Source organism: Oncorhynchus tshawytscha, linkage group LG12 (assembly GCF_018296145.1).
Source record: "Oncorhynchus tshawytscha isolate Ot180627B linkage group LG12, Otsh_v2.0, whole genome shotgun sequence".
NCBI classification, from domain to species: domain Eukaryota; kingdom Metazoa; phylum Chordata; class Actinopteri; order Salmoniformes; family Salmonidae; genus Oncorhynchus; species Oncorhynchus tshawytscha.
Genome location: NC_056440.1, coordinates 122,907 through 135,569, shown reverse-complemented (window position 1 = coordinate 135,569; position 12,663 = coordinate 122,907). Strand labels below are relative to the sequence as shown.

Below are 12,663 nucleotides of genomic sequence, written 5' to 3'. Positions count from 1 at the left end.
CAATTTATTGAACAGTTGTTTTTTTACATTAAAAGAAAATTATATTCTAATGTTACCTAACACCTTCATGAATGCGTTTAGAGTGTTGCAGTCAGAATGACTGCTCCTTAGCTTGGGGCGGTCCCTCGAGTCACAGCGGTTCAAGTGTTAAACAATAAAAATTTATTTAACAACATTTCTGAAAGTGAAATGAAACTCTTCTTGTGTCTCGTAGTTCGTACGACTGTCTCCTGGACGACCCGTTCAAACACGACTGGCCCCAGCTGCCGGAGCTGCCAGGGATCAACTACTCCATGGATGAACAGTGTCGCTTCGACTTCGGAGTCGGATACAAAATCTGCACATCAGTAAGTTTGGTCTCGGACATCGTCTAGTCTAGTAGAGAGACAGAGATACCCTATAGAGCTGTCTGATACTTTAGACTCCCTTCCGCTCAGATATCCCTTTGAAGAGCAGAGAAATATAACCTCTGTGTTGGAGGGAAATACACATGACCAAACTGCTTTACAGTTGGCACTATGCATTGGGCCAGGTAGCCTTATCCTGGCATCTGTTAAACCCAGATTAATCCGTCGGACTGCCAGATGGTTAAGCGTGATTCATCACTCCAGAGATCGTGTTTCCACTGCTCCAGAGTCTAATGGCGGTGAGCTTCACATCACTCCAGCCGATGCTTGGCATTGCTCATGGTGATCTTAGGCTTGTGTGCGGCTGCTTGGCAATGGAAACCCATTTCATAAAGCTCCTGACGAACAGTTCTTGTGCTGACGTTGCTTCCAGAGGTAGTTGGGAAATCGGTAGTGAGTGTTGCAACTGAGGACAGACGATTTTTAATCACTAGGTGCTTCAGCACTCGGCAGTCCTGCTCTGTGAGCTTGTGTGGTCTAAATAATTCTCTCTGCTATTATTCTGACATTTCACATTCTTAAAATAAAGTGGTAATCCTAACTGACCTAAGACAGGGAATTTTTACTAGGATTAAATGTCAGGAATTGTGAAAAACTAAGTTTAAATGTATTTGGCTAAGATGTATGTAAACTTCTGACTTCAACTGTACACACACACTATATATACACTTCAACTGTATATAGTGTATGACGGGGTGTCCACATACTGATGTATATAAAGTGTATATTGTGTCTGTTTATCAGGGAAATAGTTTCAGTAAGGAGATTAGAGGTGGGGGATCATGCAGGGGCATAGAAAAATTGTGACGCTAAAAGTTTGAGTAATTAAAAACTATCCAGAACCAATGCTAATAAGATAGATCTGAAAACATTGTGGCAATTAATATATGCCATTTAGCAGAAAAGCGACTTGGTCATGTCCATGGGTTGTACCTGGAAATAAACATCCAGACTGACAGAGCTCTCTGCTCCATGCCACTCTCTAACCCAGATCATTATTTCCTGTTTCGTTGATTTAAGGCTTTAATCAAAATGCAGCTTAAAATGTGTTCTTCATTCCTGAGTCCTGGTGAACAGTGTTTGTTTCTTAACGAGATCCATAGTGTCTGGCGACTCCAGAGGAATCCGATCTCAATCGTTATTTACTGAGTTCAACTGTTAATTTACTATTTTCTACAGAATTAGCTGTGGGGGCGCTGGTGACCAGCAACATATGAAGATGCGCTCCGAACAATTTCTATTAATACTTGACCATCACCTCCCCCACTGTAACAATGTGCTGGGTTCATTGTCGGAGTCAGGCGCAGGACACAGGTTTGAGGAAAAACACAAAAGTCTTTACTCAAAACATTAATTTAAAAAAAACGGAATATCTCCAACAAGGAAACAACCCTCCAACACACACGGTAACACAAAACAATCACGGACAGAACAGAAAGGTAGACGAGAGGTTAAATAAGGAACATAATAAGGGAATAGAAATCAGGTGTGCATAATCAAGACAAAAAGGAAAAAGGAAACATGGATCGGTGATGACTAGAAAGCCGGTGACGTCGACAGCCTAACGCCGCCCAAACAAGGAGAGGAGCCGACCTCAGCCGAAGTCGTGACACCCACGGTGTTAATTTTGTAACATTTAATTTGGAATCTAACCCAATTTACTAATCTGGCTTTTTTTCTGAAAATGTTGGCCTTTTAATCGTAAAATGTCGAAACAACAACGGCCACAAAGGAGCAGGCCTCTGCTGAAGCCTTGGGTTCACCTGACACAGACTCTGATCCCCCCGACCTAGCCATGGTAATGGTGGCTATCATTAAATCTGAACAGACTGTGCTGGCTAAGGTGGAGTCACTATCCACTGACCTATCCGCACAAATAGTTATTCTCGCCACGGAGGTCAACATAAAGATTGACTTGGCGAGATGATGACACCTGTCTGAATAGCGCAAATATTTACTCCGACAAAGTGGTGACACTGGAAGAGGAAGTCACCCAGCTATCATTAGATGTCGTCAAACTCACTTCCATTGGTTGAGGACCTTGAGAAGAGACAGCGCCCGGGGAACGGGGCCTCGATTACGCCCCCACCCTGGACCGTGCGCACATAAGCATACAGTCCGCACAGAAGAATGGGGAGCCACCCAGACCCAGAGTAGTTTAATTCCACTACCTTCAGGAGAAGGAGGATGTCTTCCGTAAGGCAGCGCGAGCGGCTCCCATCACCCACAACAGCCAGAATATTCGCATTTACCCTGACTACATGGCGGCAGTCATGAAGAAGAGGTCAGCCTTCAACGAGGTGAGGGGGCTCCTACACCGCTGTCGTAACACCAAGTTCGGCATTCTTTACCCAGCTGTACAGAAGATCACTACTCTCTCTGGCGAGCAGAAGACATACTTAGACCCAACCAAGACCAAAGAATACATTGTCGCTCACCTACATCCACAGGAGGACTGGCGAACATAATATTAACTAGCCTTTGTGGTCTCATACCGTGACCCTGCACTAGCCGTGCTAACGCGAACAAGGACCAACTAGTGAATTCATATCTTGATTAGAAACGTGCCTGCTGCCCAAAAAAATATTAATTATTCATCCAGTAACTTAACATTCTGAACAATGATGATATGTATAGGGTGACATGTTTTCACAAGGACAATATAGTTTGAATAGTATTTTATTTACAGTACATGGCACAATTAGCTTTTATCAACTAGCTGCGGCTGTACAGCGACGGTGCGGTAATAATTAGCCTAGTCGCTACCTAAGGCTAGGGCTGAGCGCTCTTTCCATGCCTTAGTAGGATACCCTACTAACATACTGTGAGCATGTTTAATACATACAAGTTTATACTCCCAAAGGACCATGTGTATTATTATTTACTATTTGACTGGTTGGTCCGCCCTGGTGCTTGGTGGCACGGGTTTGTGTGTGTGTTCCTCTAAGGGAGATATACCATATATCATCGGGTAGCTTGCCACCTATGTCTTGCTCCATGCAGATTTTGTATTTGCAAAGGAAGGTGGCTTAATGTTCTGTATTATGTTATATAATCTAGAGATTGTGATTGTGCCCTTCAGATATGTTTTTAAATTTTTAATTTATTTTACTAGGCAAGTCAGTTAAGAACAAATTCTTATTTTCAATGATGGCCTAGGAACAGTGGGTTAACTGCAGGGTTAACTGCCTGTTCAAGGGCAGAACGACAGATTTGTACCTTGTCAGCTCGGGGATTAGAACTTGCAACCTTCCGGTTACTAGTCCAACGCTCTAACCACTAGTCTACCCTGCCGCCCCATATATATATAATTTCCACTCAAGCCTACTAAGTGTCCGGTCTAGAGGTGCTTAGATATTAACCCATATCTGAAGGGCACAATCACAATCTCTAGATTATATGACATAATACAGAACATTAAGCCACCTTCCTTTGCAAATACAAAATCTGCATGGAGCAAGACATAGGTGGCAAGCTACCCGATGATATATGGTAACAAAGTTTTGAGCGTATCCACACATCATCGTTTTACATAAGGCATGGGCTAATTCAGTTTAAGGTTTTGCATCGTGTCCATTACTCAAGTGACAGATTGTCAAAAATATACCCAAAAGTTGACCCCAAGTGTTTGAGATGCCACCGGAGTCCAGCGACTGTGGGACACATGTTTTAGTCATGCCAATCTTTGAGTGGCCTCTGGGACCCCATTTCTTGAGGCATTCTCACATCTGTGTAATACAGCTGTTAGCCCCCAACCCGGTCACTGCCATTTTGGGGTACTTCCCCTAGACCAGAATTCTACCACGCATCAGGCAAATCTCTAACCTCTGGGGAAGGTTAGGTACACTGTGCTTGGGTCCCGACAAAGGTTAGACTAAACCTGGTCCCCATTAATACAATACGTGGAGAGCCTGGGGTTAGACTGACTCTAAATAGAGGGGAGTCATTCCTCTAGGGGGGGTAGACTGACTGTAATGAGAGGGGAGTCATTCCTCTAGCGGAGTTAGACTGACTCTAATGAGAGGGGAGTCATTCCTCTAGCGGGGTTAGACTGACTCTAAATAGAGGGGAGTCATTCCTCTAGGGGGGTTAGACTGACTCTAAATAGAGGGAAGTCTTTCCTCTAGGGGGGTTAGACTGGCTCTAAAGACAGGGGAGTCATTCCTCTAGGGGAGTTTAGACTGACTCTAATGAGAGGGGAGTCATTCCTCTAGGGGGGTTAGACTGACTCTAAATAGAGGGAAGCATAGTAGCAACATGGCGGCAATACAACATGGTAGCAACACAAAACATGGTACAAACATTATTGAGCACAGACAACAGCACAAAGGGCAAGAAGGTCGAGACAACAATACATCACGCAAAGCAGCCACAACTGTCAGAAAGAGTGTCCATGATTGAGTCTTTGAATGGAGAGATTGAGATCAAACTGTCCAGTTTGAGTGTTTGTTGTAGCTCGTTCCAGTCGCTAGCTGTAGCGGACTGAAAAGTGGAGCGACCCAGGGATGTGTGTGCTTTGGGGACCAGAATGTGACTGGTAGAATGGGTGTTGTATGTGGAGGATCAGGGCTGCAGTAGATATCTCAGATGGGGGGCGTGAGGCCTAAGAGGGTTTTATAAATAAGCATCAACCAGTGGGTCTTGCGACGGGTATACAGAGATGACCAGTTTACAGAGGAGTATAGAGTGCAGTGATGTGTCCTATAAGGAGCATTGGTGGAAAATCTGATGGCCGAATGGTAAAGAACATCTAGCCACTCGAGAGCACCCTTACCTGCCAATTTATAAATTATGTCTCCGTAATCTAGCATGGCTAGGATGGTCATCTGAATCATTGTTAGTTTGGCAGCTGGGGTGAAGGAGGAGCGATTACGATAGAGGAAACCAAGTCTAGATTTAGCCTGCAGCTTTGATATGTGCTTAGAGAAGGACCGTGTACCGTCTAGTCATACTCCCAAGTATTTGTATGTGTTGACTACCTCAAGCTCTAAACCAGAGGTAGTAATCACACCTGTGGGGAGAGGGGCATTATTCTTACCAAACCACATGACCTTTGTTTTGGAGGTGTTCAGAACAAGTTTAAGGGCAGAGAAAGCTTGTTGGACACTAAGAAAGCTTTGTTGTAGAGCATTTAACACAAAATCCGGGGAGGGGCCAGCTGAGTATAAGACTGTATCATCTACATATAAATGGATGAGAGAGCTTCCTACTTCCTGAGCTATGTTGTTGATGTAAATTGAAAAGAGTGTGGGGCCTTGGATTGAGCCTTTGGGTACTCCCTTGGTGACAGGCAGTGGTTGAGAGAACAGATTTTCTGACTTTACACACTGCACTCTTTGAGAGAGGTAGTTAGCAAACCAGGCCAAAGACCCCTCAGAGACACCAATACTCCTTTGCCGACCCACAAGAATGGAATGGTCTACCGTATCAAAAGCTTTGGCCAAGTCAATAAAAATAGCAGCACAGCATTGCTTAGAATCAAGGGCAAGGGTGACATAATTGAGGACCTTAAAGGTTGCGGTGACACATCCATAACCTCAGCGGAAACCAGATTGCATACCTAAGAGAATACTATAAACATCAAGAAACCAATTAGTTGACTATTGACACGTTTTTCCAACACTTTTGATTAACAGGGCAAAATAGAATTAGGCCTATAACAATTAGAATCAGCTTGATCTCTCCTTTAAATACATTTTTTTTATAAAGCTCTTCTTACATCAGCTGATATCTCAAAGTGCTGTACAGAAACCCAGCCTAAAACAACAAACAGCAAGCAATGCAGGTGTAGAAGCACGGTGGCTAGGAAAAACTCCCTAGAAAGGCCAGAACCTAGGAAAAAAGCTAGAGAGGAAACAGGCCATGGGGGGTGGCCAGTCCTCTTCTGGCTGTGTCGGGTGGAGATTATAACAGAACATGACCAAGCTGTTCAAATGTTCATAGATGACCAGCAGGGTCAAATAATAATAATCGCAGTGGTTGTCGAGGGTGCAACAGGTCAGCACCTCAGGAGTAAATGTCAGTTGGCTTTTCATAGCCAATCATTGAGAGTATATCTACCGCTCCTGCTGTCTCTAGAGAGTTGAAAACAGCATGTCTGGGACAGGTAGCACGTAGCAGCAGCACGGCCAGGTGGCCTGGGGACAGCAAGGAGTCATCAGGCCAGGTAGTCTTGAGGCATGGTCCTAGGTCTCAGGTCCTCTGAGAGAAAGAAAGAAAGAGAGCATACTTAAATTCACACAGGACACCGGATAAGACAGGGGAAATACTCCAGATATAACAGACTGACCCTAGCCCCCCGACACAAACTACTGCAGCATAAATCAAATCAAATCAAATTTTTATTTGTCACATACACATGGTTAGCAGATGTTAATGCGAGTGTAGCGAAATGCTTGTGCTTCTAGTTCCAACAATGCAGTAATAACGAACAAGTAATCTAACTAACAATTCCAAAAAACTACTGTCTTATACACAGTGTAAGGGGATAATGAGTGATGGTACAGAGCAGCATAGGCAAGATACAGTAGATGATATCGAGTACAGTATATACATATGAGATGAGTATGTAAACCAAGTGGCATAGTTAAAGTGGCTAGTGGTACATGTATTACATAAGGATGCAGTCGATGATATAGAGTACAGTATCTACGTATGCATATGAGATGAATAATGTAGGGTAAGTAACATTATATAAGGTAGCATTGTTTAAAGTGGCTAGTGATATATTTACATCATTTCCCATCAATTCCCATTATTAAAGTGGCTGGAGTAAAGTCAGTGTCATTGACAGTGTGTTGGCAGTAGCCACTCAATGTTAGTGGTGGCTGTTTAACAGTCTGATGGCCTTGAGATAGAAGCTGTTTTTCAGTCTCTCGGTCCCAGCTTTGATGCACCTGTACTGACCTCGTCTTCTGGATGACAGCGGGGTGAACAGGCAGTGGCTCGGGTGGTTGATGTCCTTGATGATCTTTATGGCCTTGCTGTAGCATCGGGTGGTGTAGGTGTCCTGGAGGGCAGGTAGTTTGCCCCCGGTGATGCGTTGTGCAGACCTCACTACCCTCTGGAGAGCCTTACGGTTGAGGGCGGTGCAGTTGCCATACCAGGCGGAGATACAGCCCGCCAGGATGCTCTCGATTGTGCAGCTGTAGAAGTTTGTGAGTGCTTTTGGTGACAAGCCGAATTTCTTCAGCCTCCTGAGGTTGAAGGGGCGCTGCTGCGCCTTCCTCACGATGCTGTCTGTGTGAGTGGACCAATTCAGTTTGTCTGTGATGTGTATGCCGAGGAACTTAAAACTTGCTACCCTCTCCACTACTGTTCCATCGATGTGGATGGGGGTGTTCCCTCTGCTGTTTCCTGAAGTCCACAATCATCTCCTTAGTTTTGTTGACGTTGAGTGTGAGGTTATTTTCCTGACACCACACTCCGAGGGCCCTCACCTCCTCCCTGTAGGCCGTCTCGTCGTTGTTGGTAATCAAGCCTACCACTGTTGTGTCGTCCGCAAACTTGATGATTGAGTTGGAGGCGTGCGGGGCCACGCAGTCGTGGGTGAAAAGGGAGTACAGGAGAGGGCTCAGAACGCACCCTTGTGGGGCCCCAGTGATGAGGATCAGCGGGGAGGAGATGTTGTTGCCTACCCTCACCACCTGGGGGCGGCCCGTCAGGAAGTCCAGTACCCAGTTGCACAGGGGCGGGGTCGAGACCCAGGGTCTCGAGCTTGATGACGAGCTTGGAGGGTACTATGGTGTTGAATGCCGAGCTGTAGTCGATGAACAGCATTCTCACATAGGTATTCCTCTTGTCCAGATGGGTTAGGGCAGTGTGCAGTGTGGTTGAGATTGCATCGTCTGTGGACCTATTTGGGCGGTAAGCAAATTGGAGTGGGTCTAGGGTGTCAGGTAGGGTGGAGGTGATATGGTCCTTGACTAGTCTCTCAAAGCACTTCATGATGACGGATGTGAGTGCTACGGGGCGGTAGTCGTTTAGCTCAGTTACCTTAGCTTTCTTGGGAACAGGAACAATGGTGGCCCTCTTGAAGCATGTGGGAACAGCAGACTGGTATAGGGATTGATTGAATATGTCCGTAAACACACCGGCCAGCTGGTCTGCGCATGCTCTGAGGGCGCGGCTGGGGATGCCGTCTGGGCCTGCAGCCTTGCGAGGGTTAACACGTTTAAATGTCTTACTCACTTCGGCTGCAGTGAAGGAGAGACCGCATGTTTTCGTTGCAGGCCGTGTCAGTGGCACTGTATTGTCCTCAAAGCGGGCAAAAAAGTTATTTAGTCTGCCTGGGAGCAAGACATCCTGGTCCGTGACTGGGCTGGGTTTCTTCCTGTAGTCCGTGATTGACTGTAGACCCTGCCACATGCCTCTTGTGTCTGAGCCGTTGAATTGAGATTCTACTTTGTCTCTGTACTGGCGCTTAGCTTGTTTGATAGCCTTGCGGAGGGAATAGCTGCACTGTTTGTATTCAGTCATGTTACCAGACACCTTGCCCTGATTAAAAGCAGTGGTTTGCGCCTTCAGTTTCACACGAATGCTGCCATCAATCCACGGTTTCTGGTTAGGGAATGTTTTAATCGTTGCTATGGGAACGACATCTTCAACGCACGTTCTAATGAACTCGCACACCGAATCAGCGTATTCGTCAATGTTGTTGTCTGACGCAATACGAAACATCTCCCAGTCCACATGATGGAAGCAGTCATGGAGTGTGGAGTCAGCTTGGTCAGACCAGCGTTGGACAGACCTCAGCGTGGGAGCTTCTTGTTTTAGTTTCTGTCTGTAGGCAGGGATCAACAAAATGGAGTCGTGGTCAGCTTTTCCGAAAGGGGGGCGGGGCAGGGGCTTATATGCGTCGCGGAAGTTAGAGTAACAATGATCCAGGGTCTTTCCACCCCTGGTTGCGCAATCGATATGCTGATAAAATTTAGGGAGTCTTGTTTTCAGATTAGCCTTGTTAAAATCCCCAGCTACAATGAATGCAGCCTCCGGATAAGTCGTTTCCAGTTTGCAGAGAGTTAAATAAAGTTTGTTCAGAGCCATCGATGTGTCTGCTTGGGGGGGGATATATACGGCTGTGATTATAATCGAAGAGAATTCTCTTGGTAGATAATGCGGTCTACATTTGATTGTGAGGAATTCTAAATCAGGTGAACAGAAGGATTTGAGGTCCTGTATGTTTCTTTCATCACACCATGTCACTTTAGTCATAAGGCATATGCCCCCGCCCCTCTTCTTACCAGAAAGATGTTTGTTTCTGTCGGCGCGATGCGTGGAGAAACCCGCTGGCTGCACCGCTTCGGATAGCGTCTCTCCAGTTAGCCATGTTTCCGTGAAGCAGAGAACGTTACAGTCTCTGTTGTCCCTCTGGAATGCTACCCTTGCTCGGATTTCATCAACCTTGTTGTCAAGAGACTGGACATTGGCAAGAAGAATGCTAGGGAGTGGTGCACGGTGTGCCCGTCTCCGGAGTCTGACCAGAAGACCGCTTCGTTTCCCTCTTTTTCTGAGTCGTTTTTTTGGGTCGCTGCATGTAATCCACTCCGTTGCACTGGTTGTAAGGCAGAACACAGGATCCGCATCGCGAAAAACATATTCTTGGTCGTACTGATGGTGAGTTGACGCTGATCTTATATTCAGTAGTTCTTCTCGGCTGTATGTAATGAAACCTAAGATGACCTGGTGTACTAGTGTAAGAAATAACACGTAAAAAAACAAAAAACTGCATAGTTTCCTAGGAACGCGAAGCGAGGCGGCCATCTCTGCCGGCGCCGGAAGTACATAAGTACTGGAGGCTGAGACAGGAGGGGTCGGGAGACACTTTGGCCCCGTCCGACGATACCCCTGGACAGGGCCAAACAAGCAGGATATAACCCCACCCACTTTACCAAAGCACTGCCCCCACACCACTAGAGGGATATCTTCAGCCACCAACTTACCATCCTGAGACAAGGCTGAGTATAGCCCGCAAAGATCTCCGCCACGGCACAACCCAAGGGGGGACGCCAACCCAGACAGGAAAATCACGGCAGTGAATCAACCCACTCAAGTGACGCACCCCTTCTAGGGATGGCATGGAAGAGTACCAGTAAGCCAGTGACTCAGCCCCTGTAATAGGGTTAGAGGCAGAGAATCCCATTGGAGAGAGGGGAACCAACCAGGCAGAGACAGCAAGGGCGGTTCGTTGCTCCAGTGCCTTTCCATTCACCTTCACACTCCTGGGCCAGACTACACTCAATCATAGGACCTACTGAAGAGATGAGTCTTCAATAAAGACTTAAAAGTTGAGACCGATTCTGCGTCTCTCACATGGGTAGGCAGACCATTCCATAACAATGGAGCTCTATAGGAGAAAGCCCTGCCTCCAGTTGTTTGCTTAGAAATTCTAGGGACAGTTAGGAGGCCTGCATCTTGTGACCGTAGCGTAGGTGTAGGTATGTACGGCAGGACCAAATCGGAAAGATAGGTAGAAGCAAGTCCATGTAATGCTTTGTACGTTAGCAGTAAAACCTTGAAATCAGCCCATGCCTTAACAGGAAGCCAACAGGAAGCTCGGGTAATTTCTGTATACCAGGGAGCTAGTTTCTTATGAGAAATGTTTTTGGTTTTTAGGGGTGTGACTGCATCTAGGGTTAAATTGAGTTCCTCAGTTAGGTGGTTAACTGATTTTTGTCCTCTGAAGTTCTTGGGTAGGCGGAGGGAGTCTGGAAGGGCATCAAGGAATCTTTGGGTTGTCCGAGAATTTATAGTACGACTTCTGATGATCCTTGGTTGGTCTGAGCAGAATATTTGTTGCGTTTGCAAATGTAATAAAATTATGGTCCGATAGTCCAGGATTATGAGGAAAAACATTAAGATCCACAACATTTATTCCATGGGACAAAACTAGGTCCAGAGTATGACTGTGGTAGTGAGTAGGTCCGGAGACAAGTTGGACAAAACCCACTGAGTCGATGATTGCTCCGAAAGCCTTTTGGAGTGGGTCTTTGGACTTTTCCATGTGAATATTAAAGTCACCAAAAATTTGAATATTATCTGCCGTGACTACAAGGTCCGATAGGAATTTTAGGGAACTCAGTGAGGAACACTGTATATGGCCCAGGAGGCCTGTAAACAGTAGCTATAAAAAGTGATTGAGTAGGCTGGCTAACAGCCTGCTGCCTGGCCTGCATCTCATTGTGGAGCTAGGGGAGTTAGAGCCCTGTCTATGTTCTTAGATAAGATGAGAGCACCCCTCCAGCTAGGATGGAGTCCGTCACTCCTCAACAAGTCCGTCACTCCCCTTTAAATAAAGGATGAATCGTGGCTGCCTTCCCAATGATGGGAACCTCCCCAGAAAGGAGAGAAAGGTCAGAGATAAGCTTGGCGATGATAGGGTCAGCAACCTAAAAGAAGAAAGGGGGGAAATAGAGGGGAGTCATTCCTCTAGGGGAGTTGGACTGACTTATTGGTGCTGTTGGGTGATGTATGATGTTATTGGTGCTGTTGGGTGCTGTATGGTGCTATTGGTTCTGTATGGTGCTATTGGTTCTGTATGGTGCTATTGGTGCTGTTGGGTTCTGTATGCTGTTATTGGTGCTGTTATTGGTGCTGTTGGGCGCTGTATGGTGTTATTGGTGCTGTATGGTGTTATTGGTGCTGTTGGGTGCTGTATGGTGCTATTGGTTCTGTATGGTGCTATTGGTTCTGTATGGTGCTGTATGGTGTTATTGGTGCTGTATGGTGTTATTGGTGCTGTGGGGTTCTGTATGGTGTTATTGGTGTGTTGGTTTCTGTATGGTGTTATTGGTGCTGTTGGGTGCTGTATGGTGTTATTGGTGCTGTTGGGTGCTGTATGGTGTTATTGGTGCTGTATGGTGTTATTGGTGCTGTTGGGTTCTGTATGGTGTTATTGGTGTGTTGGTTTCTGTATGGTGTTATTGGTGCTGTTGGGTTCTGTATGGTGCTATTGGGTTCTGCATGGTGTTATTGTTGTGTGGGTTCTGTATGGTGTTATTGGTACTGTATGGTGCTATTGGAGTGTTTGGTTCTGTACGGTGTTATTGGTGCTGTTGGGTTCTGTATGGTGTTATTGGTGTATGGTGTTATTGGTGTGTTGGGTTCTGTATGGTGTTATTGGTGCTGTTGGGTTCTGTATGGTGTCATTGGTGCTGTTGTGTTCTGTATGGTGTCATTGGTGCTGTATGGTGTTATTGGTGCTGTTGGGTTCTGTATGGTGTTATTGGTGCTGTTGGGTTCTGTATGGTGTTATTGG

At 46.0% G+C, this 12,663-nt stretch overlaps 1 protein-coding gene across 1 annotated transcript in view; it reads left to right on the top strand.

Moving 5' to 3' along the window:
* The window catches only part of adamts3 (ADAM metallopeptidase with thrombospondin type 1 motif, 3), a 146,390-nt gene that overhangs the window by 64,557 nt on the left and 69,170 nt on the right, over window positions 1–12,663 (top strand). The window contains exon 10 of the mRNA XM_042331164.1: window positions 215–347. Within this exon, the coding sequence (XP_042187098.1) occupies window positions 215–347 (133 nt within the window). The remainder of the gene's footprint in view (window positions 1–214; window positions 348–12,663) is intronic.